At 42.7% G+C, this 26,756-nt stretch overlaps 1 protein-coding gene across 1 annotated transcript in view; it reads left to right on the top strand.

The window, feature by feature from the left end:
• LOC144499631 (protocadherin Fat 3-like) overlaps window positions 1-26,756 on the top strand; it is a 696,014-nt gene that overhangs the window by 472,024 nt on the left and 197,234 nt on the right. Inside the window, exon 6 of the mRNA XM_078221804.1 lies at window positions 9,128-9,189. Coding sequence (XP_078077930.1) covers window positions 9,128-9,189 — 62 coding nt within the window. The remainder of the gene's footprint in view (window positions 1-9,127; window positions 9,190-26,756) is intronic.

The following is a 26,756-nucleotide window of genomic DNA, read 5'->3' as shown; positions in this document are numbered from 1 at the left end:
CACATTATATGATTTAAGTAAGTCCTGAAATGAGTGTTCTAGCCTACTGCTCAAGGATCCACTCTGCCAGTTGTAATATCTACACTTTCTGAATTGGATGAGCAATTTAAATTTGCAGGATCCTTTTGTAACATCATCAAAGAGGTTCTGCTTGCAGCAGGTCCACTCTGTGTATCCAATATCCAAGTCCTTGGATTGTTTGGAGACCAGTCAGAGGTCAACAGCTTTTTGTCTCTGCTGAATATAAAATTTGGCCTGTAGTCAAATTCTAACTAGATTAAGCAGATTGTTGGCAACACTACAGGGCGGATTAAATTTATATTATCCATAATATCTGACTGAAATGGAGTTCTCTATTTGCAAATGTTGCACGTTCAATCTCAATGCCCGCATTTGCTTTTAGTATTTCCAGCAAGGGTATAGTATAAAGTATATGTAGTAATAGTGAATTGTTAATTACGTTGTATAGCACCACCATCATGCTAAGGGGGGTAGACTTAGACAGATTTAGTGGCTCAAAATTGAGAATTCGTGAGGCACTTTGGACCATCAGAAGCAGTAGAATTGTATTCAACCACAATTTTTAAATTCCTGCCTCAGCATTTCCCATTCCAAGCTGGGGGATCAACCCTGGAGTGCAGGAGCAACACTAGGCATACCTAAAAACAAGGTGCCAACTGGTGAAGCTACAAGACATGACGACTTGCATGCCAAATAATAAAAGCAGTCTGCGCTAGACAGAGTTGAGCAATCCCACAACCAATGGGTCACGTAAGCACTGCAGTCCTTACACACACATTCATGAATGACGTTGGATGATTAAACATCTAACCAGAGGAGAAGACTCCACAAATATCACCATCCACAATAATGAGGGGGTCCAGCACAACAGTGCAAAAGACAAGGCTGAAGCATTTGCTACCATCTTCAGCCAGAAGTGCAGAGTTCATGATCCATTTCACCCTCCTCCTGAGGTCCCCAGCATCTCAAAGTTTTCAGCCAACTTGATTCACTCCACATGATATCAAGACACAGCTGAAGGCATTGGATACTGCAGTGGCAATGGACCATGTTCTGGCAAAAGTACTGAAGACTTGTGCCCCAGAACTCGCTGCATCCTTAGCCAAGTTGTTCCAGTACAGCTACAACACTGGCATTTATTGGACAGTGTGGAAAACTAGCTCATTGACAGTTTAGGTTCCATCTGTGCTACTTGGCTCCTGACTTCATTACAGCTTCGTTGAAACATAGACAAAAGAGCTGGACTCAAGCGATGAGATAAGAGTGACTGCCCTTAACATCAAGGCAACATTTAGCTGAGTATGGCACCAAGGAGCCATGGCAAAAAATAATTAAATGAGAATCAGGATGAAAATTCTTCAGACCGAGCACAATGGAGATGGTTTTGGTTGTTTAAGGTCAATCATCTCAGTTGCAGGACATCACTCACTGCAGGAGCTCCTCAGGGTAGTGTCCTAGGCCCAACCATCTTCAACTGCTTCATCAATGACCTTCCCTCACCATAAGATTTGAAGTGTCGATCTTCACTCATGATTGCACAATATTCAGTACCATTCACAACTCTTCAGATACTGAAGCAATTCCTGTCCAAATGTAGCAAGACCTGGATGCTATCCAGGCTTCAGCTGATAAGTGGCAAGTAACATTCATGCGACACAAGTGCCAGACAATGACCATCTCCAACAAGAGAGAAGCAAACCATCTTCATTGACATTCAATAACACTACCATCTCTATCCCCCATTATCAACTATTACCATTGACCAGAAACTGAACTGGACTGGCCATATAAATACTGCGGCTATAAGATCAGGTCAGAAGTTGGGAATTCTGTAGCAAGCAGCTCATCTCTTGTTTTCTCAAAGTCTGTCCGCCATCTGCAGGACGCATGTCAGGAGTGTATATGTAATACTCTTCACTCACCTGGATGAGTACAACTCCTCGAGAAACATTACACCATCCAGCACAAAACAGCTGACCTGATTGACACCCCATATCCCACTTTCAACATTCAATTCCTCCACCACCGACATAGTGTGTACCATATCCAAGATGCACTGCAGCAACTCACCAAGCCTTATTTGCATCTTCCAAACCTGTGACCTCTACCAACCAAAAGGGCAAAGGGAGCAGATTATTGGAAATATCATACCTGCAAGTTCCCTCCAGACCACATACTATCCTGATTTGGAGCTATATCACCGTTTCTTTACTGTCGCTGGAACAGAAACCTGGAACTACCTAACAGTACCCCACATGGATTGCAGCTGTTCAAGAAGGTAATTAAGGATGTGCAACAAGAAGGTAGTGGTGAGTTGCTGCCTTAAACAGCTACAGTCCATTTGATAGAAATACTCGCACAAGGAATGGACTTTGGAAGTGAGTCTAGCACTGGAATTACACAGCTCATTGAAGGAAACATACAAAAGAAAGAGGAAGATGCAGAGCAGTGAGGGCCCATGCTGTGCATGGAAGTTTCTTGGGCCAATGCAGAACTCTAAAGCCTTATCAGGATGCCACCAATGCTAGAGGACCATCTGATCCAGGCACATTTCATCTGAGTGTTTCAAATCTAGCAGAGCTGCATGCTCTGCAATTGACTTTAGGTGCCTTCGAGAACACTTCATTTGAACACGCATCTTTGAATAAACCTGCCAATGCATAGCGCACATCTGTTGAGTGATCTCAATATCTCCTATTGTTTTTCCTCATCACTTCATCCTTTTCTTAGTGTTTTACCATTAACGAATGGGAGAGCACATGTCTGGAGTCATGAATTTAAGAGTTAGTGTTTATAAGAAGTAACAAAGCCCACTTATCTGACTGCTGGAGACTATTTTCGTCAGACCTCAATCACAGCCTCCTGCTCCACCCATCTGAACCTAGTCCACCTGCTGTTCTAACACCTTGCTTTGAGTGAAAAAATGTTTAGCTGAAACCCAAGAGTTAATACCTGAGGTAGCAGTGAGTCAATTCTTGTTATAATTGGGGAATCCTATCTTAATAGCTGGGAAAAATACCGAAGGATCAATGATAAATCACTAGCCTCAACTTGTGAACTGACCCAGTGAGCCATATAGCAGCCTGACAAAATGGTAGCCTCTGGCTTGATCAGTTTACATTGCTGCAAAGCACAGGGCTACCTTCTCACCCACAAGCAAAAGAAAGCCCTTCAGACATGTCTCAAACCTCTGGAGGCAGCAACACCTTCTAGTTTTGAAACACTGCTGTGATATTTAAACTTGAATAGGATGTGAATTGAGGTGGGGGTTTTTTTTTGCAACAAATGTACTGCACTTTTAGAGCATTAGCACAAAAATGTGACAAAACAATTTGAGCGTTCACTTTTTTAACTGCTACTTTATTAGTTTAAGTTTTTCTTAGTAATTATTATAAATAGACACATAAAAATAATCATTATCAATAATGGAATTATTTAACATTATCAATGCATTTAGATCAATGTCATTATTTCCTGTTTTGTCACAACCTAGACTTCTATCTAGACTCTGGTTCATCACCAAGACCAAGGATAAGTAAATGCTCAAAAGGAACACAATGAGTTGTGAACACAACTGTTATTATCTCTCTCTCCAGAGGAGTGTAAAAATCTATTGTGTAAAAATCCACCCCTTTTTCTCACAGATCACTGAACTTTGACAGTGGAAGTTGAATGGAGAAGAGTATTTTCACTTAATATCCATCGTTGTGATCATGAATGTTCTGAAGGTTGTAACTGATGGAACATTTTGTGCTGCTCTTGATTAGCTATGTTGCCAGTGTTTTTGTGATTTGTATTGTTGTATTACTGTTTGGTTTTGTTGCATTTTTATGTTGCAAGTGCTGGACAGCTTCACCAAAACAATAAAATGTCAAGGTTGCTTGAGGCACAAGCTATGGTCTGATAATACCCAACACAGTGTTTTTTGTCTATAGTCTTTTATCAACAAAGCACAATGTGTTAAACCTTAGGTTGGGTCAGATAATAAGTTGGCAATACAATGAAGTTTCAGTCTCAATGAGAAAATAATGCTTTTATTCTTAGCGTTAAAGAATAAGGTCTTCAATAGGGAATGTAAAGTTGAAATTCTTTTATGTTATTACATTGTCTTTTGTTCATCGTGTTGGGTCCAATTTTTAAGTTAGCATTAGCAAGAATGAACAATTCTCTGTTCTAATTCTAACTATTGCTTTAAAAATTGCTTCCAACTTCAGCCTTGATAGTTAAACATAGCTTTATTCTGTGCATCAAGGCAAAAATCATCTTATGCACAATGTTTTACATAGGAAGTACATTCTCTCCAAATTATTAGTGTCATAAAAGCAGGCAGCACCATGGCATAGCGTGGCATGACCACGGAGAGCAGCATAGCAGCAGCGGAGGCAGATTCTATCCTTGGCGCTATCAAGTTGTTAATCTCAGCTGCACTGGTTTGGTGAAGCATTAGACTGGTAAAATCAATTGATCACTCACTGTAGGTGAGAGTTCAGTATGGTGGTAGAAATTTTTGATTGTATGTTTTCATTGTAGTTCCTGTTCTAATCAGTTTGTATTCATGGTGGATATATTTGAATTTCAGTCACTACAATGGACTCCAGTTCACTGCATTCTGGTTCATGCAAGCAAGAATTGCTTATTTACTTACAGAATTATGGCGCTGTATCAGATGATTGTAAACCACATGGTTTATTTTTTTACTCCAAGTTGGTCTAAATTTATTTTCCTTATTTTGTACACATTGTATATTGTGCATGGCGCTCCTGTAAGTCAGGGTATGTGATCTGCTTTTGTTCTCCTGCCTTTACATTTTAATCTGCCCAGGTCATGGACAGGTGCTCCCTGCCCCTCACCAGTGGCATAGAGGTTCTTGTCGGAGGGAACCTCATTTCAATATATTTTTATACATTTAAATATATGTGCCTTGACACTGTCCTGGCACAGATTGGCACTGCTCTGGCACATGTTGGCACTGCCCCTTGGCCTGTCCCTGGCATAGGTTGGCACTGTCCCTGGCACAAGTTGTCATTGTCCCTGGCACTGCTCTCTGGCACAGGTTGACACACCCCTAGCACAGGGTTGTGCTGCCCCCTGATTCTGTCCCCAGCACTGCCCCGAGGTACAGGTTGGCACTGCCGCACCACAGCATGGTACAACCCTGGCACAGATTGGCACTGCCTCAACACAGGATGGCACTGCAGTGTCAACCTGTGTCAGGAGCAGTGCTGGTGTGGGCTCTCTGGGCAGCCCCATTGGCCAGGGGAGGCGGGGGGGGGGGGGGGGGGTGGAAAGTGTAGCTGGTACCTGTGAGTGGGTGGGGGGAAGAATACCTCCAATACTTCTGTGGTGGTGGTGGGTGGAGAGTGCCCTTGATACTTCCATTGTAGTTGGGGTAGGGAGTGGAGAGTGTCCCTGAAAGTTCTGTGGTGGGAGGTCACCCTGACGTTTGTAGAGGGGTGCGCTATGCCTGTGGGGGTGGTGGGGGGGGGGGGGGCATGGGAGTGTTTATTCTTTGCACAGATTGAGGTGCCCTTTAAAGATGTCCTCCCGATCTCTGTGGATCCAGCCTTGCTGGCTCTCTCAGGTCCCAGCCCACCAGCGTGAGAGCACAAACCACTCCTGCAGATTTTCTGTGCACTGAGTTTCAGAGAATCTGGTCTGAAAACTCGGGTGTGCATCTCGGCTGACACTCTGACAAACTTTAGTAAAACTCTACCCTCCTCTCATTCTCTCAGTAAATAATTGGTATTGGAGATTTTTTTTAAAATTCTTTACTCTCCCCGTCTGTCCCTTTTATCACTCTATCTCTGTTAATCCCATCTGTAGTTTGTAATCTTTGTTTTGCTTTCTGTAAGATATATTTCCTGCTTTATATTTCTGGTTCAGCCTCTACAGTGAAAAATCCCCAGTCCCTCAGGTTTATTTGAAGGTGGGACTGGGATCAAGGTTGAAAATAAGGGCATCTCGAAAAATTGCCGCCTTTCAGCAGTCAGGCTGCAGAGGTGTGAAAATCAGAGGTGGCATAAAGCCAAAAATTAGCAATTAAGGGACTAACAAAGGTGAGAGGGAGGACTCCCCTGTGATCCTCCTGACATCTGAGTGGACTGTCACTGAGTATGGTGCCTGGCAGCTCTGTGGAGGCAGTTTCTCACAGGCAGAGATGGAGACTCCATGTCCCAGTTGACAGAACAACAGACATGACAAAGTTCAAGCCAAATAGATCTTTCAGTGGGTTATCTCCTCTACTTTGGAGGTCCTACCTGCTTTGCGTCTCTTTATTTTTGGAATTTCTTTTGCAATTCCAAAGGTGCCTCAAGGCCCCCTAATGCTGTCCTCTCTGCCTGAGCAACACCCGCCTCTTTTGGTGGAGGTGTTGGCTGTATTGAGCTAAAGACCCTCTAATCCAACCAGCAACTTCAGAAACCTACCCACCATTGGATAGTAGATGCAGGATCAAGAACATATCTAGACCTTGCATTGTGTTGGCAATAGTCATCCTACATGGTTCTCAGCAAGTTCTCATGTAGTGGCAGGAGGGCACACTCACCATCCAATTAAGTATGGTGGGTGGGTTCCTGAGGCATGGTTAGGAGGTCTTCCAGCAATGGCAGATTGGCAGCTTAACCATTCAAGGTGGGAAGTGCCATTGCCTGTAGAGAGAGAGAGAAAGAGAGGCAGCCTCTGAAGACCAGGTGGTAAAATCTGGTTCAGAAATGGTCACAGCTGCCGGGCCATTTTCATGGAAGAGCAACCCTTTCATGGGACAGTGCCAAGGTTGTCAAAGAAGAGAACTGCACTGAGGATAGATACTTAGGATTTGAAAGTGCAGAGATTGAAAGAAAAGCCATTGTTGGAGATATGTAGGCTGTATTTTGACATGGAAGGGTAGGACATTGCAAAGGTAACCCCACAGGGCTGCAAGTTGAAAATAATGCTTGACCAATTCAATACTGATATGGAAAAGGAGGGAAACACACTATAGCCATTCACAGAGGAGTACACTTGTAAGATTGACTTCGGAATGTCGGTACTGTACAGAGGATGAGAACTGGGCTGAAGAGAAATTGAGGAGTTTTGGGAAAGGTGGATGTGGAGATAAGATGTGACAAGATACTCAAGTTCCTTAAAAAGTGGGATTTGAAATTGAGTAGTTAGAGGAGACAGATTGAGGGTCTCAAGGGTAGAGACAAGAGAGCAATTGAGCAGATCAGCAACAGCAAAGGGATTCTGTTGGTTGGGAGGCCAGAGGAGAAAGTAGTTTTGAAGAGAAATATGGGGGATCTAGGGTGAAATTGCCCAGGTATTGGGATGATATAAGGACATTGAAGAAGACAGGAAATTATAAATAGATTTGTTGGTAATTGGTACCTTTGAAGAAAGTTGGTATGTAATTGGGTGGGAGAAATTAAGTGAAGAGTGAGTCAAGGTGATGGTAGAAAGACCGAAACATCAGATGAGGAGGAACTTTGGTATAGTTGAAATCACTACTGAGAAAAAGACATCTTGAACATTAATATGGGACTTGGTGGGTGTTGCTGAAAAGCGATTTCAGTGGGTGAATGTTTTGGAGTGAGAGGCCAAGTGACACTGCAACAATATGGTTGGGCAAGTGACCAAGGAGGGAGGCTTTGGTATTAAGGGAAAAGACGTCAATGCCCACAAGTCAGGTTTTGGTTGGCCTAGGATGTTAACAGATTCAGCCAATGTGCATAATAAGTCTTGTCTGCTAAAGAGCTGCAAACAAAATTTGGAATATTGTAATTTTCTATCCAAGTTAAATTCTGCACAGGGAACTATGACTTCAAGGAGTAACATATCAGTAAAAAATATTTTCAGGCTTTCTAATTGCTGTAATAAGTTACTTACCAAAGTGTGAAATTCAAAATAGTGAACGCCTCGCAGTGACATTTGGTTGAAAGCAAGGGCAAGTGTGGTTCTTCATGCTGATTCCTTAGTTGATTACTGTTTGCTAATAATGAACATTCTCTTGTGGCTAACACTCCATATCATCAAGGAGCATGCAACTAACTACTCTTTCTAGACCCAATGATATTTTAAGAAATTAACCTTAAATTATGTAACAAACAGTAAGCACTGTGAGCAATTTGTAGATGCTCAGAATGTCACTACTTTAACAAAATATCATTTGTCACCACTCTGGAGGTCGGATCTTGAATTCCATGTGGAAATGTTTAGCATTCCTAATGCTAATCTTTGACAGATGCCCCTTCTTTGAAGTGTGCTTTTTCTGCCTTCACTACTTCATAGAGCAGTTATGTACTTACCAGTTATAATCGCTCATATTGTGGCTGGATTTACTGTCAGAAATCTCAGCAGAATTCCTATATGCATATAATTAACATCACCACTTCGGCTGCAACTCCTTCCTCTTCACAAATTAAGTTTGCCGGTAATTCATCAAAGTTAAATAGATTAAAGCACTTAGTTTCTGACTGTAAGGTTTGCCTGATTGTCTTCAGGATCTGCTATTAGAATTTTCAGCCTAATTCCATCCGTAATTTCAAGGTCAATACTTCGGCCTGGATTTTCTGGTCCCAGACGTGGCAGGGACCTGGCAAAGCAGAAAAAAAGTCCATTATTAACCGGGATCAGAAAATCCCAGCCTTGGAATCAAAACGTGCATATAATTGTGAATGTGAGATTTTTGTTCGTTAGGCGATTGCTATGTAGTAGTGGAAGGTATGACTTCCTTTGCGGCATCACAAAAGGCACTTCTATATCTGCCCCACAATGGAAAGTTTATTACCTATTACAGAGGGCCTCTTTCTAACTATCCCCACCACTCCGCCCGCATCTTCCTCTTTCTTGCCAGCCAAGGTTTGAAGGTTCAAGCCTGGGTTAAAATATAATTGTGTTCCGATTGACATAATGGGACTGCTGTTTAAATGGTGCAGTTAAAATGGTGGCCAGTGGGCTTCCAGTAAGAATGGGCAGTAATATCAGGAGCTCTGTTTTATAAGCCTCCTCACCCACTCCTATCATACCAGTTGGGTCAAACTCAGCCCCTAAGCATTGCCCACTGGTAATGTGTCTGCCATATGACTGAATTAAAATAACATTATTCTAAAGCAATATCAATTTTTTACAGGTCTGATCATGACTACATCAAGGAAACTGGATCGAGAACAGCAGGCAGAGCATGTCCTAGAGGTGAGTCCAATCTTTGACATTTTATTTTATATACTGGTCTAGAGTATCCACCTGGTGGTGCTTTTTTTGGCTCAAATCACCCAACTGCAGTGAATCAGTGAAAAAGACTGAGGAATTTTGAGCATAACTTACTTTCAGTTGAACTTCCATGATCATTTACGTTAGTTTTAAAAATATCAAGCTAGTAACTAGCCCCGATCCAAATATCAAGCCACCCCACCTCCCACCTCACCATCCCCTCGCAAATTAATCATATTGCAAGGCTCCTCTAGTTGTACTTATTTACAGATCTTCGAGGAGGCTCATAAAACTCCCTGCTGCCTTCAGACTTTTGAATGGACCTACCTTGCATTAAGTTGATCTTTTTCAACACCCTAGCTTTGACTGTAACACTACATTCTGCACTCTCTTGTTTCCTTCTCTGTGAACGGTATGCTTTGTCTGCATAGTGCGCAAGAAATAATACTTCTCACTGTATACTAATACATGTGACAATAATAAATCAAATCAAATAAAGTGCTTTTTTAACTTCTGTGTGAAGATGTTAAATTTCCAACATTAAGTAACCAATCTGCACAAAGAAAATTCCTGCAAACGGGAATGAAACAAATAATTAGATATTCTATTTTAGCAATGTTGTTTGGAGAATATATATTTGACAGGTTAGTCAAACGTCATTTCTTTGAAGGGTGCCATAGGATATTTTATTTCCTTCTGAGAAGGCATAAAACAAAGCCAACTTTTATTTTCTCATTTGAAGGATGGCACCCCTGACAGTGCAGTACTCTCTCCATATGACACTGAAGCGTCCGCTGAGGTAACTCAGCCAAATCTGTGGGACTTGAATCTACAATCTTCTGACTCTGGAAATTGTGCAGCCAATAACTCAAGGCTGCTCCAAGATTATATTATAAGAAGCACTATGATTAACCGTACTCCTTAACATTTGTACCAAGTAAATCCTCGGAAGATGGAATGCCAAAATTGTCAAGGATATAGGTTGTCTTTCTGATTGCACAGTTATATTAGCTTTTAATAAATCCAATAAGATTACTATTTATAAAGCTAGTGATCAAGTGGAGGTATCTTTGACTGAATTCTCACCCACGTAATGTCAACATTCTAGTACTGAAGGACAAAAATTTAAGAAATTTCATTTAGTAAGATATGACCCCCACCAACAAGGGGCTGACTAATACAACTAGTCCAACATTTCGACAATTTGCTTGTGTAGAATCTGAGCCCAGGGCCAGTATTAAACTGTCAGCATTACTATAACAGCAGCATCGGTGTTTACAAGGACCTTCTACTAATAAATGGTCACTGTGCAACCCATGCAGCGATAAAGGGTTTTGCATTTTCAGGAGAGCCTTGAACAATGCAGAAAGCTAGAAAGCTTCATCTTTGCATAGCCACCATTATGCTAAAGTTCCTTTAAAAACAACATCCTGAATAGGCTTAGCAGCAACAACAGAAAATCTATAAAATGCTACAAGCAGTGTTTCTAATTCTAAGAAATGAAAGGATTGTTCAGTAATTTGTTCTTAGCGGTGGTGCAGACACTTCAGCTCGCTTGAGGATTTCTTCAACCAGAAAACTCTGCCGTTTTCTCATGAAAGTACTAGCGTGTTTCAATAAATTATGATGAACAATCTATTCCTTGAAATAGCAAACTCCCTCAATGAGATTGGGCATGAAGGATGATGAATCTAAAATTTTGAATACAGCGTTTCAGCATTTTTCCTTTGATGTAATGTTCATTTGCTGTAAATGATTGCAGAATTACAAAGTGAGCACTCAGTAATTATGGTTTCTCAGGGCAATAATACTTAATATGCAGTTTGTGCCCAAATGAAAAATAAATAATTTTCCATTATACATGACGTTGGTTTCCATTGGTAATGCAATATATAATCTTAATTTGGGGATATTACAATTCTTTGCAGCAGGAAGCATGAATGTGTGTTGGTTTACGATAAATCAGTAATAAAAGTGTTAGTAATGAAAGCAGGCGGCCCTGGAGATTGATCAATAACAGGATGCAAAGTTCATTTGCCTAAGAAGGCAGGACTGGAGGTGGGGAGGGCACAGTGTTGCTCCCCTGAGCGGTGCTCATCTAACCTACACATCTTGGGAAACTAAGGGGCAATTAACCTCAGCCAATCCACCTAACCTGCACATCTTTAGACTGTGGTAGAAAACTGAAGCACCTGAAGAAAACCTGCGAAGGCACAGAGATAATGTGCAAACTCCACAAAGTCACCCAATGCCAGAATTGAACCCAGCTCCTGGCACATGAGGTAGCAGTGCTAGCCACTGCGCCACCATGCTGCCCATAATGCCACCATGCCGCAGTAGTTAAACTAGAGGTAGTTGGATAGGTCTGGACCAATTGTGAGGGGATTGGAGAGAGCGACCCTATAGGAGTTAGTGGCGCAGAGCAGAAGGATCCAGATAGCCATCATAGTGCTTCTGGAGGCAAGGAAGGCTCTCCGCGGACACAGGGCTGAGCTACTCTGGCGGAGATGAGCTGCAAAGAGGAGCAGTCTCTGCCACAATAAATACAGGCCATCGATCCTGAGGCATGCAGAGATTTATATATGTGGCAGCAAGGAAATGGAGGTCCAACCCCCCCATGTTGAGCATATCAGCAACAAATGAGCTTTTTTGAATCTGACAAGATGTCACTGAAGGATGCTCCTACCAAGGCAGATAGTAGCAGGATGGTGAGCTCTGATGGAGTGCCACTTCCTCATAGGTGTCATCAGAATATCCTGTCCGTAGCCATTAAAGTGACATTGGCCCTGAATTTCTTTGTCTTTGGATCCTTTGTAGGGTGGAGGGGACATCAATGGCATCTTGTAGTCAGCTACCCATCACAGTAAAGGATGTAACAGTTGAAAGGGCATCAAGGGATTGCATTTCATCACTGATGCAGCACAGGCAGAGGACAGTGGGATTTGCCTCTCACTGGACTCCCTCAGGTGCAAGACATTATCAGCCGTACCCATGTGGCCATTAAGGATTCAGCAAAGCAGTCAGGAGCATTCATAAACAGGAAGGGATTCTACTCTCTCAATATTCAACTTGTATTCAACACCCAGAAGCACTTCCAGCAGGTCTGTGTATGATGACTTCATGCTGAGGTACCATAACTGTTCATGCTACCAGTGAGAATATATGGATGGCTGCAAGGGAACAAGAGCTATCCATTGAAGAGATGACTGTGGACATCTATACACAATGTTTCAATAGACAGTCACTACAACTGTTGCCATCATGGCACAAGGGCCAGAATAGAACAGGCCAATGGACTCCTCAAGATAAGGTTCCGGTGCCATGACCAGTCAGGAGAGGCATTCCAGTAGATGTCCTCAAAGATGTGTCGGATTGTAGTGGTCGGTTGCGCTGTTCACAAAGTGGACCTTAATGAAGGAGAAGTAGGGGAGCAGAACACTTCCTCAAAGAATGAGGCAGAGGAAATGGTGAAGTAGGCAGAATTAGCTTTGTAAGGCCCTCCACAGGTCCCAAGTCATCAACTCGGATGGAAGCAAGGCTCAGACCTCACTCATGCAGGCATGTTTTTCCTGAGAACCACTCGTACTGAAAGGTAAGTGGCTCAGAAACCCGCCCCTCACAAAGGAAGGAGAGAAGGCAAGTTGCACAAAAGAAAATAGACTGACTTACAGAAATTCCCTAGCCTTCCAGTTAATAGGTCTGTGGGGGGCCTGCAAGGGAAATCAGTTGCCCTGCAGTCATAGGGATTTCCACTCCAAGGAGACCGAAGGCAGATTGGACGATCGGTTAGCTCAAGAGGCTCCAATCAGTCCGAAAGGATGACTGAGCTTTCTATCATTTGTCATTCCAATTCTCTAACCCATTTCCATTCTGATCTCTCTATCCCCAGACTCCTAAATTATTTCCGTAAAGTTCAAAGGAAACTTCAAGATCTACACCTCAGCCTTTGATTAGACACCTTACAATTTTCCAGGCTGAACATTGATTTTAATGACTTCAGGTCATACCCACTGCTCCACTTTTTGAGAACAGGAGGTGCTGCTAATGGTTTTACTGGTGTTATTCGCAGCTTCTCCACGCCAATCTTTTGTTTTCTTTACTTGGGCGTAATTTTCCCTAAAAGGAAAAGCTAAGGTTGGAATTCTCCAGCCGTTCATGTCAGCGGGATTCTCTGGTCCCACCAGAAGCGCACCCCTGCCCGCGGGTTTCGTGGCAGGGTGAAATCATAGAATCATAGAAACCCTACAGTGCAGAAGGAGGCCATTTGGCCCATCGAGTCTGCACCGACCACAATCCCACCCAGGCCCTACACCCACATATTTACCCGCTAATCCCTCTACCCTACGCGTCTTAGGATTCTAAGGGGCAATTTTTAACCCGGCCAATCAACCTAACCCGCACATCTTTGGACTGTGGGAGGAAACCGGAGCACCCGGAGGAAACCCACGCAGACACGAGGAGAATGTGCAAACTCCACACAGACAGTGACCCGAGCCGGGAATTGAACCCGGGACCCTGGAGCTGTGAAGCAGCAGTGCTAACCACTGTGCTACCATGCCACCCAAAAATCTGAGTGGAGAATCTGGGGTGATATCAATGGCATCTGGGGTGATATCAATGATATCTGGGGTGATATCAATGGAATCTGGGGTGATATCAATGAAAACTCTGAGTGGAGAAGGTGGGGTGATATCAATGGCAAACCCCATTACTAGCAAACAGCACACTGCCTTCCACTATTGGGAAACTCGCCCAAAGTGTCATAATGGCGAGAATAGCGGAGCAACCCACACCGGTCCGTTGGGCCCACTCCACACCGCAATCGTCCCACATTCAGTCATCTTTTGGAAGAGTGTTGAGTTGCACACCAGTACTGGGGGGGTGAGGCTTAAACATGCCAGTGAACCTGGCTGCTGTTTGGGTGCTGTTTTGCAAGGGCGCCCCAATCTTGCAGTGCACTGGGAGATCCCCCCCACTTCATTGGTGGCATGTTCTCCCCCCCCTCCATCATGGCCCCCACCAAGGTTGGCACTGCCTTGAAATGCTCCAGACCACCCATTGGTTTCAATAGCCTCCGAGCCCCGGGGGGAACTTGTTTGCCATTGTTTGAACAATAAGCCAAATCTTATGGCAGGACCATTTTTGGGATACAAGAACCCAATTTCCTAATGGACAGATATTGCCAAGAGCAACAGCATTAGCTTCCTACCTCTAGGCTCCCTGACCTATTAAGGAAGCCAGGCAAAAATGATCCATCTATTCTGTCAAAGAATTTCCAATTTCTAATAGGATCACAACAAGGGTCACAAGGGCTCACCAGATCTTGTATTCTTGAGGTTTCAGTAACCATAGGAATGGAGAGGAAACCGGAGAAGGCTGTCCCCCCCATGCACTATTCCTCCTAACTTACACATCTTGGGACATAAAGGGGCAATTTAGCTTGGCCAATCCACCTAACCTGCATATCTTTGGAAAGTGGGAGGAAACCGGAGTACACGGAGGAAATCCATGCAGACATGGAGCGAGCATGCAAACTCCACACAGTCACCCAAATCCAGAATTAAACCCGGCTCCTTGGTGCTGTGAGGCAGCAGTGCTAACCACTGTGCCACCATGCCGCCCAGCTCCAGCACTCAATTGGCTATCCACCACTTGCAGGCAGATAGACCTGCCAAACTCTCTCCTCCCCCATCCCACCTCTGAAAATGGCCCAGGGACAGGATGGAAACAGGGAAGTGTACGCCCCACATTTCTTCCCCACCATGCCCCACCCCCATCACATCACTACTGTTAGCAACCCCCCCATTCTTCCCCCCCCCCCCCCCCATGCAGCAGAATCTGGGGATCCTACAGGATCAGTGAGATGAGTTTTCCCAAGAACTGGAGGAACAGGACAACTTCTACAAAGCAGGCATCAATGGAAGTAGCCATGGAATGAGAAGTGTGGTCCCTCAACCTGGAAGCAGTGCACCAAGAGGATTCAGAAACTCAGGAGAGCAGGAAATACTTTCAGGTGCCAAGATCCACATTCTGACTTCCTCAATATTCTCTGCATAGCACACCTCATGTCCACACATGTTGCATCTCCGGTTATTCCACTCTCGCTGGGTATCTCCTCACGTCCCCATCTAATCAGCCAACAATCTCACTCACCCTCAGCTTATTGCCATCTCACACCCATGCCAGACAGTCACCATCCACAAATGCTGCTTTTCCATCCTCTCCATGCAGCCAGTACAAATACCCACACCTTTGTTTTCTCCTCTTGCAGAAGGAGAGGGCACAAAACCCTGACAAGAGGGAGAGACGTGCAAACTGCTGTGACACAATTGACATTATTTGAACAAGGGACATAATCCTCTGCTATGTGGAGGGTCGTATGGCTGAGGAGAAGACAGTTAGTGCTGCTCCTGCTGCATCTGGAACTGTCAGTGTTCATGTGTCTCCTGCTCTTGCCTCTCAGCAGAGGTGGAAGTTGGAGCTCCATACGCTGCTCCAATGCTTGTGTGAAGTCTGGCAGCAGGGGATTGTAGTTATAGACAGGTGAAGTGTATTCCAAAAAAATGGCAATCATTTGTCAAGCAATGAAAACATTCTGAGGGAAGACATTCTGTGGGCAGCAGTCACTCAACGACCATGGTTGGAGCTCTTCACTGTAATTGATCAAAACTTTTCCAGCTTGTCAGTTTCACAGAAGAAGGCCTTCCTGCTGTTCACTCCTGTCAGTGACTCTGATGAGGTGCTGAGACAGTGTGGAAACTGTGCACTGTTGGGAAAGAAACTGAAAAGTTAAAAGGCTTTTTAGTTGGCTTTTGTAAACCCTGAATCATTGTCCCAGCAGGCTCTCTGCATAAATCTGAACCTGCTCTGGGAAAGCGTAAAGAGAGTAGGACGATTTTCGGATTCCAACCCAGTGTCATTTTTTAGTATCTCCCCAACCCTCGTGCAGGGTTTCTGTGCGGCTGGGAAATTTCAGGATTGTTTTGAACTCATCTGAATCAGTGCAACCAATATTGATTCTGGTGTCAATTTGATTTGGAGCTCTTCTCTCTTTTTTAATTCTTACATCCAACAGCTCAGTTTGCAGAGGCTAGAGTCTGCAGAAAAACATACAGTAGTTTTGCAGAAACCAGAAGAATATCTTTGCAATTTAGTTTTCCATTTTTATGAAGCACCTTAATATGGTCAATTTTGAATTATGTAAATTCTATGGTTTTGATTTTCAATAAATATAAACACTTGGGAGCCAGCTCCCAGGAAATTATTTTGTGCGAGCACATAATATCTTTTGTAGCTTCTTTATTATCTGGCTTTCATTATTTTGCAATTTTCATTCAAAAGATATTGCATGAGTTCAGGTGGCCCATTTAAATGATCTTGTTATCACTCTTTTGTTCAGAATTTTAAAACTAATGCAGTTGATTCAATCCTATTTCTAATGGACGTTTTGATTTTGTTTTATATTATGCAGTGCGATATAGCACTTTATCACACTAAAGTATTGAAAAGCAGTTCGCACAATTAATTAAATATTTGGTCTGGCTACCCAGTGAGTTAGTGCAGACTCCAGTGAATAAGAAACGATTTGAGGGCAAAATTAAATACTTAATTTTTTTCGTGCTAGTCTTTTATTTCCATCCTTTTTTTTGTAAAGGAAAAACAGTGATAAAGGAACACTTTTTAAAAGTGGAGACTGTAAGCTTCACCTCTCTGTTTTAATGCGATACTGTAAATTCTAATCAAATGATAACCTGACTGAAGAAACCAATCTTTATACGTAACACACTGAATACCAGGGCCAAATTTCAATTTAGAAGTGGGAGTTGGGAGGTTTCCCGACCTTGAAATCCTGCTTCCTGACCAGCAATACCCAGTGACATTATTTTAATGGCAGGGTGGTGAGTACAGTTTGAAGTTGTGCCTGCTGCTTCCTGAAGCAGGCCCAAGACGGTGGTGGGCTAATCATAGAATCCCTACAGTGCAGAGGGAGGCCATTTGACCCATCAAACCTGCACCGACAACAACCCCAACCAGGCCCTATCCCCGTAACCCCCACATAATGCTGAAGCGGCTAGCATAAAAGGCGAGCCTCCATCCTTAGGAAATCAGCTGGTTCGGGAGGTAGTGTAACTCCTCCTAAGCATCACTTCCACTAACCCCCTCATCCCCACTACCCCATTCACAACCCAACCCACTCTCCCAGCATCCAGTATAAACAAAACTCACAAGCCCAATGAATTGCAAAGTCTTTGAGAAGCTCATAAATTTGCAAACATTACTTGAAATCCACTCAAAAAAGCATGGTCCTCATAACCGCTTAGAAATCTGTCAAAATAAAAATTACATTAAAATCCTTTAAGAACATACTATTCAGATGGCAGGATTGATATATGACAAGAAATTGATTCGGTTAGAATCATAGAATTCCTACAGTGCAGAAGGAGGCCATTCGACCCATCGAGCTTGTACCGACAATAGTCCCACACAGGCCCTATCCCCGTAACCCCACGTATTTACCCTGTTAGTCCCCCTGGCACTAAGAGCAATTTAACATGGCCAATCAACCTAACCTGCACATCTTTGGACTGTGGGAGGAAATTGGAGTGCCCGGAGAAACCCATGCAGACACAGGGAGAATGTGCAAACTCCACACAGACAGTGACCCAAGCCAGGAATTGAACCCAGGTCCCTGGTGCTGTGAGGCAGCAGAGCGTACCACTGTGCCGTCGTACGGCCCCGGTTAGTTTTATATTCACTGGATTTTAGAAGAATGAGGGGGAATTTCATAGAAACATATTAAATCTAAACCTATTAATTCCAACAGGACAAGACAGAGTAGATGCAGAAAGAATGTTCTTGATGGGGAGCGGGGGGAGGAGGGGTCATGGTCTGAAGATACAGAGTAGACCATATAGGACTGAGGTGAGAAAACATTTCTTCACACGAAGTGGTGAGCCTCTGGAATTTTCTTCCACAGAAAGTAGTTGAGGCCAAAACATTCTATGTTTTTAAGAAGGAGTTAGATATAACTCCTGAGGCTAAAGGGATCAAAAGATATGGGGGAAAGCTGAATGATCAGTCATATCATAATGAATGGCGAAACAGGCTCAAAGGACCAAATGGCCTACTCCTGCTTTTTTCTATGCTTATGTTCATAAATTTGTCTAAATAAGCAAGCTTACGTTCTCCTTGACAGCTGCAGTGTTCACAATAGGGTTTGGAAGACAGTCAAGCATTCATAATAACATTCAGTTAAACAATTGTATAAACAACTTCTGTTGAGCTGATTCTATTAGTGAGCTTGACAGTCAGCCAAGTATTCATACAACTTTTTTGACTAACTCTCCTGAGTTGAATCCATTAATGGTTTTGAAAACAGCCAAAAGCTCAGCATTCCATCAAGGTTCTGAAACAGCCAAACAATTGGTTCAGTTGAGTTGCTGGGACAGTGAAAGCTCAGCCTCATATCAAATCTTTGGAATAACAAATTGATGCTGAAATGAATTCAAAGCTATGGACACATGTCACGCCATTCTTTCAAGATTTCAGAATTAATGGTGCATTGTGGAATAACACTTTATCTTCTGAATCTTGTATTCTAATGCACCTGAATACTTTTCAATTTTCACAATACTGTTTATATTTCCTTGATAGCTTAACAGATGTCATAAGTAACAACCTAGAAAGTACATTATTTAATGATCATGTACCATTTTGAAACAAGTTCTTTCATCACTCAATGTATTAAAAACATATAACTTATGATACAGCATTACAGTGTGACGTGAAGTTGGCAACAAGGTTTGAACCTCCCTTTCATATTTCCTAACTCTAAAACATGGTTCACCCAATGGTCCCTGTGTGGTCTGAATCACTAAACCTTCCAAAACTAGCCCAACACCATGAAAATTGCAGAATGGCTCTCTGAAATACCCACGCCTGGAATGGTGCTGGTAATATTGGACATCAGCCCCATAGGCTCTCAACCCACCTCTTTATCCTGTGCCGCTGAGTAATGCTGGCCAGAAATTGTGGCAGGAATCCTAGATTTGTGCCTCACGAACCATTTTTAAAACCCCACCATGCACTTCTGTCCCACGTCAGGATAGGAAAATCCAGCTCTGGGAATCTACAACTTTGATTTTTGATATTGATCCACATTTGTGCCTGTATGTTCCCTTTACTTGATAAAAAGCAAAGTACTTCATGTTGTTTTTTGAAATTAAGTGTTCAAAGAAAATAAATTTCCTTTGGAAATAAAATAATATTTTTAGTCTGTTGTGATTGTCAGATGCATTATGGATAATTGGGAAAATGATAAAATTTCTATCTTTCTAGGAGTGCTAATTCTAGCCCTTCAATAGTTGACCTTTCAATACATGCTCCCCCTGAACCATGGATTTTTGTGCCAGCTGCACTCAATTCATGCCCCTACACTACCTACCACCCCTCACCTGCCTGTACTGACTAGGCTGTGCTAGAGCTGCTATATTTTCAACCTTTTCAATTGAAAAGCAAGAACAGATTGCCAATACTATAGAAATGAAGTTCGATCACGTAAATTGAACAGGCCTTGCACTGTAGCCATTGGATGGACACACTGAACTTGTCACCTGCGTCATTCGTGATTTGGTGTATGTTCAAAATCTCTCACAAGGTCTTGCAACAAACATACGCAGCGGATTCATTTTGTTAAAACAAAGTTACTGAGAATCCATTGCACAGTATGGATCAAGATGAAGAGTCAAAATGGCAACAGTAACAGCTGACAGTCAATAAGCAGGTTTTTAAGGCTGGGCACTTGCTCCTGCTCTACCCACTTAACTTCGCCAGGAATGCTGCAGAAACGCCTTCTATATTTTCTTGCAGCAAAGTGGCAGTTATTCTGAGGAAATTTCCAACCCATGTCTTTATCTTGATAGTTCTACGGTAATATTATATAAAACAGTAACGTGGAACTATTCCAATTAAAATAACACCTCAACTTGCAGAGATGGATGTCCATATTGATAGATGTGCACATTTGCATGCAGATTTTACAATTATATGTGTGTATAGAACTCTGGGAAATATCATTAGCAGAGCAGACAGTGTACTTTTTCACTGTATCCCTGCACTGCTCTGACATGGTACCGGTATTGTACTTGTTTCAAATCTACAGCAGACACTTTGGAGTAAACCTTGAGAAATGCTGAGTATGGTCACTGTCGTTAATTTTTATTCGTTAAGTTTTAACTCTTGTTGCAATGGCATCCTTCAAGATTAATGGTCAGTATATTCAAAAATGGTCCCTAAATATTTAATATGATAGGTGGGGGAACAAGCATGCATTCATTTTACACTGTAAGTTTGCCACCCAAGATATTGGATAAGGCAGCGAAAGAGATATCTTGGGCCATTGCTGATACCTACATAAACAGAGAAGTGGCCTATTGCCTGTTTGAGGCTATTTTTGCAAAATTGGACAGCTGTGACCACAGTCAGAGCTAGGTTTGCTGTATTTAGGAAAACATGATCTGTATATGACTTGTCATAATCGTACAGTTTTATGGTTTATATTAATATTTTAGAGGTTACCTTTGGTTTTGGGGAACTGAAAAAATCCTAAACCCTGAATGGATTCGGAATGAAAAGAATTTCCCAAGAACTGTGCAACAGCTGTGGACCAGGATTGTAGAGCTATTTTGAAACTGGGGGTGTTTCTTATTTTCTGCTCAATTCACTGCACAGGAATTGCGAGTGAAGTTCAGGCATGGGCTGAAAAGCTTGGACCTCACAAGGAAGCTGTGGAAAGATTTTGAGTTGGTCCCAAGAAAGTGGATAATCTTTAAGAACCCGAGAGGTAGCCAAATGCTTTCTTGGGAGTCATAGTAGAAAATAGGATGTTCAGCTGAAGGTTTTAACCTCAAAGTGTATATAATTTTGCTTGCCGATGTAAATTAATAGGTAGTTACCTAGGACAGTATTTTTATAGCACCATTTGCTTTTCTTGATTCTTGTACAGTAAATTAATTTGTTTTAATCCGTGTTATTTTGTGACTTTGATTTTTCAGTAAGTAACAGGGATTTTGAATTTTTCTTTAAACATTAACATTCTTGAAAGGAACAGCTCGAGGCCATCACCAAAAAATTTCAAAAAATAAATATACTTTTTTGAAGCTGAAGAAATGCTTCTCCCATTTCCATAACAGTGCTTGGGCTCCTCCAGATTGTCTCTCCCTGTTGCCACCCTTCATTCCACCTGCCTCCATACAACCACTTTCCCAATCATGTCTTCCACCCATACCATCCCTCCTAATTACCATCTTCTCCCAAGACCCTACTTAAGGATCATTGTAGAAAATGCAGTGGCTTGAATTTGAAATCCTCTTCAGTTATCTACCTGTGATTACCCAGCAGCTGTGTGTAGCTCACTGGCCTCATGCAGATAATCCTAGCCTGCCCATTATGGCTCAGGGATGGGATCTGAGCTCTGTTTGCACCAGCTAACAAGGCATGACTTTTCTTTTGCTTAATTCACGTACTGAATTCTAAACTGAATGAGGATATCGCTACAGTCCAAGACATTTGATAAACTCATGGAAGGGCAGATGGTTGAATTTAGACTTTACTAAGCTTGTGTCATAATTTTTTTCCAGTTATTACATTCTCTTGCACATGGATTTTAAGCACTTCAGTTAGTCTTTTTCATGTTACTACCCTTAAATGCTAGAATAAACTATAATAGCCTTTAAGGCACAAAAGCATTTTTTCTACAGAAGAAATATGTTACTCTGAATAAGCTGCTCAGTGCCATTTACTCGCAGGCCTGTTCCGTTGATTTAATTTGAATGGTCATGTTCCAATTCTTGATGCTTAATTCATTTCATTGCATTTATTTCTTCCAGCAATGCAACCATTCTATAGATAATGGCCCAGGTTTGCACTCATAAAAACTTTATGGATAGGAGATGTGGAGGTTCCCGCTGTGTGGTAGGGTTATAGCAGCCAGTTGACTGTTCCCTTAGCTGCACAAATACCTTTGCAGTTTCGGGAATAAATATATGGAGCTCATAATGATCTGTTAACTTGATTATGCTATACTCAATTGAAACTGATTAGCTGTTCAGTGTAGCAGATTCTCAAGATTGTATTAAACTATTTCCTGCAGAAACTGTAAACGTCACAAGTTTGTCAGCACTTCATACCTAATCATAATGCAGCAGTTTTGCACAGCAAATTCAAAAGTAAAATACTGTGCATGCTGAAAATCTGAAATAAATGGAAAATATGTTGGAAACATTCAATATCTGTGGAGATGGTAACAAAAATTATTGGGTTGGATTTTCATGGAATCAGAGCGACTCTGTAGAGGTTTAAAATGGCATCCAGCACCCAATTCATTGATTCCTGACCCTATTCCCAGTGCCCCCATTTTTCACCAATGCATGTTAAGGGTACAGGATGCAAGCCTGCATCCTGCACTGCTAACCTGGCTGACTCCATTGTGGAGATAGTCATATCACAGTCCTCCACAATTTTCATGGAGTCAAGCCAGCTTTCAAAGGACAGCATCTCCGAACTGTTGTGAACCATAGTCTGGATGAGGGAACTTTTTGAAGGTATGTTCAAAAGATCTTACCCATACTACCAATAGAAAGCTATGCCCCCTCACCCATCTTCATGCCCCTTCATATCCTCCATGTCAAGCTATGACTCCTCCATATCCATTCACCCACTATGCGAATTGTACAGAACCAATGAATCCTATAGTAACAACAGAATGTGAAAAACTTTGAAAAAGTAATTGATTCATTTCTTTCTATCTTTAAAAAAACTCCTTTCACCACATCCCTACAAACGTGTCAATCACCCAGATCCTTTAAAGTTTCAAGAGCAGAAACTGCAAGAACTTAAAATCTCTTTATCTTGTGTAAATAAACATTGTGCAATTGACAGAATAGATCAGAGAATAAGAGCTGTCAAGCAAACAATGTTTTCCCTCGGATGCAACTGTTTAAACAGAGTAATGGATGTTCAGGCTCTGAGTCAAACCTAATTATGCCTTTGTAGAGGGTCTAGACTGAGATCCAAATATTTTTTTCTACATATTAATAACATTAAGGATGCAGGGATAGTGCAGGAAAATGTTGTTGAAACATAAGATCAGCCATGATCTCATTGAATGTCGAAGTGGGCTGGAAGGGTCGAATGGTCAATCTTCCTATCTCTTATGTCCTTATGTTTGGGGGCAGATGGAGGGTAGAAAGGGCTATGTTGGGTAGGTGGAGGAGCTTAGGTTGGCATAGAGGAGATGAGGGACAGTTGGGGTTGGATGCAGGACATAAGTTGACATGATGGGTATGAGGGCTATGAGATTTGGTGATGGCATGAATGGAGTGCAGGAAATGTGAGGGGTGAGGGCAAGAGGGATATAGTTGTGATTGTATTATAGTGGGAACCAAGTCCTAAAGCTCCAAAATAGGACTTTTAAACAGGTCACCTCAGCACTCGGCAACTCTTGTGGCTGCCTTCCAACACTTTCTCGGAGCGGTGTGCCTGACTCCTGTTATCAGAATGAAAATCCCATGTTTTCTGGCACTTTCTCCTGTGGCAGACACACCAAGCTGGGAAATCTTCCAACTCTCACTGAGCCCTGTGGTTGTGCTCCTGCAGGAATGTTTTCTCCTTTATTGTATAATACATTAAAAATATTTTTAGGAATTAAATATTTTTCCCTGCTCATAAATATCACAACTTTATAATTTTCTCATCTGTAATATATTTTAGTCAGAAACTGGCTCAATATCTCGGAAATGGTTGTAATGCTGCTATAAAATGAACTAACTGTCATAAAAAGTGGCAGGCCCAAGATCTGGAGCATAGTCATAGAGGTTTACAGCATGGAAACAGGCCCTTCGGCCCAACATGTCCATGCTGCCCTTATTATTTTTTTAAAACCCCTAAGCTAATCCCAATTGCCTGCATTTGGCCCATATCCCTCGATACCCATCGTACCCATGTAACTATCTAAATGCTTTTTAAAAGATAAAATTGTACCCGCCTCTACTACTACCTCTGGCAGCTTGTTCCAGACACTCACCACCCTCTGTGAAAAAAGTGCCCCTCTGGACAATTTTGTATCTCTCCCCTCTCACCTTAAACCTATGCCCTCTAGTTTTAGACTCCTCTACCTTTGGGAAAAGATATTGACTATCTACCTTGTCTGTGCACCTCATTATTTTATAGACCTCTATAAGGTCACCCCTCAGCCTCCTACGCTCCAGAGAAAAAAGTCCCAGTCTATTCAGCGCCTCCTTATAGCTCAATCCATCAAGTCCCGGTAGCATCCTAGTAAATCTTTTCTGCTCTCTTTCTAGTTTAATAATATCCTTTCTATAATAGGGTGACCAGAATTACACACAGTATTCCAAGTGTGGCCTTACCAATGTTTTGTACAACTTCAAAAAGACGTTCCAACTCCTGTATTCAATGTTCTGACCGATGAAACCAAGCATGCCGAATGCCGCCTTCACCACTCTGTCCACCTGTGACTCCACTTTCAAGGAGCTACGAACATGTACCTCTAGATCTCTTTGTTCTTTAACTCTCCCCAACGCCCTACCATTAACTGAGTAAGTCCTGCCCTGATTCAACCTACCAAAATGCACTACCTCGCATTTGTCTAAATTAAACTCCATCTGCCATTCGTTAGCCTACTGGCCCAATTGATCAAGATCCCGCTGCAATTGGAGATAACCTTCCTCACTGTCCACCAGGCCACCAATCTTGGTGTCATTTGCAAACTTACTAACCATGCCCCCTATATTCTCATCCAAATCATTAATATAAATGACAAATAACAGTGGGGCCAGCACTGATCCCTGAGGCATACCGCTGGTCACAGGCCTCCAGTTTGAAAAACAACTCTCTACAACCACCCTCTGGCTTCTGACAAGAAGCCAATTTTGTATCCATTTAGATACCTCACCCTAGATCCCGTGAGATTTAACTTTATGCAATAACCTACCATGCGGTACCTTATCAAAGGCCTTGCTAAAGTCCATGTAGACAACATCAACTGCACTGCCCTCATCTACCTTCTTGGTTACCCCTTCAAAAAACGCAATCAAATTTGTGAGACATGATTTTCCACTCACAAAGCCACGCTGACTGTCCCTAATCAGTCCTTGCATCTCTAAATGCCTGTAGATCCTGTCTCTCAAAATACCTTCCAACAATTTACCCACCACAGATGTCATTCAAATAAAGTCAACAGAGCAACTGTGTCAGTGAATGACACTGAATGACGCTAAAACTAGAAAATTCTGGAACCACGCAGCAGACCAAACGGCATTTGTGGAATGAGAGCAGAGTTAAAATGGCTCAGCACCTCTGTTGGACTGAAGCTGTGTGCCAGGACCCCGCAGAGGTCCCAGTGTGCTGATCACCATGGAATTGCTTAGGATGTTTGAACTTCCGATGGGCCATTCCCCTCCACCTCGGATCCTTTGCGAATGTCTCTGACTCTGAGCTAGAATCAGACTTCAGACAATCATGGGACTTACCAAATAGTTATCTAACCCCTCGACTACCCTCCTGACCCCCACTACTTTGACTTGATTTATTATTGTCGTGTATTAGCATGCAGTGAAAAATATTGTTTCTTGCACGCTACACAGACCAAGCATATTGTTCATAGAGAAGGAAACAAGAGAGTGCAGAATGTAGTGTTATAGTTATAGCAAGGGTGTAGAGCAAGATCAACTTAATGCAAGGTAGGTCCATTCAAAAGTCTGATGGCAGCAGGGAAAAAGCTGTGATTGAGTCGGTTGGTACGTGACCTCAGATTTTTGTATCTTTTTCCCCAGCGGAAGGGTGGCACAGTAGCACAGTGGTTAGCACTGCTGCTTCACGGCTCAAGGGACCTGGGTTCAATTCCCGGCTTGGGTCCCTGTCTGTGTGGTGTTTGCACATTCTCCTCGTGTCTGCATGGGTTTCCTCCGGGTGCTCCGGTTTCCTCCCACAATCCAAAGATGTGCGGGTTAGGTTGATTGGCCATGCTAAAATTGCCCCTTAGTGTCCTGAGATGTGTAGGTTAGAGGGATTAGCGGGTAAATATGTAGGGATATGTGTGTAGGGCCTGGGTGGGATTGTGGTCGGTGCAGACTCAATGGGCCAAATGGCCTCTTTCTGCACTGTAGGGTTTCTATGATTCTAAGAAGGTGGAAGAGAGAATGTCCGCGGTGCATGGGGTCCTTAATTATGCTGGCTGCTTTGCTGAGGCAGCGGGAAGTGTAGACAGAGTCAATGGATGGGAAGCTGGTTTGCGTGATGGATTGCGCTACATTCACGACCTTTTGTAGTTCCTTGCGGTCTTGGGTAGAGCAGGAGCCATACCAAGCTGTGATACAACCAGAAAGAATGCTTTTTATGGTGCATCTGTAAAGGTTGGTGAGAGTCGTAACTAACATGCCAAACTTCCTTAGTCTTCTGAGAAAGTAGAGGTGTTGGTGGGCTTTCTTAACTATAGTGTCGGCATGGGGAGACCAGGACAGGTTGTTGGTGAG

This window comes from Mustelus asterias, chromosome 10 (genome assembly GCF_964213995.1).
Source record: "Mustelus asterias chromosome 10, sMusAst1.hap1.1, whole genome shotgun sequence".
In the NCBI taxonomy this organism is placed as follows: domain Eukaryota; kingdom Metazoa; phylum Chordata; class Chondrichthyes; order Carcharhiniformes; family Triakidae; genus Mustelus; species Mustelus asterias.
This window is presented reverse-complemented; position numbering and strand designations above follow the sequence as displayed.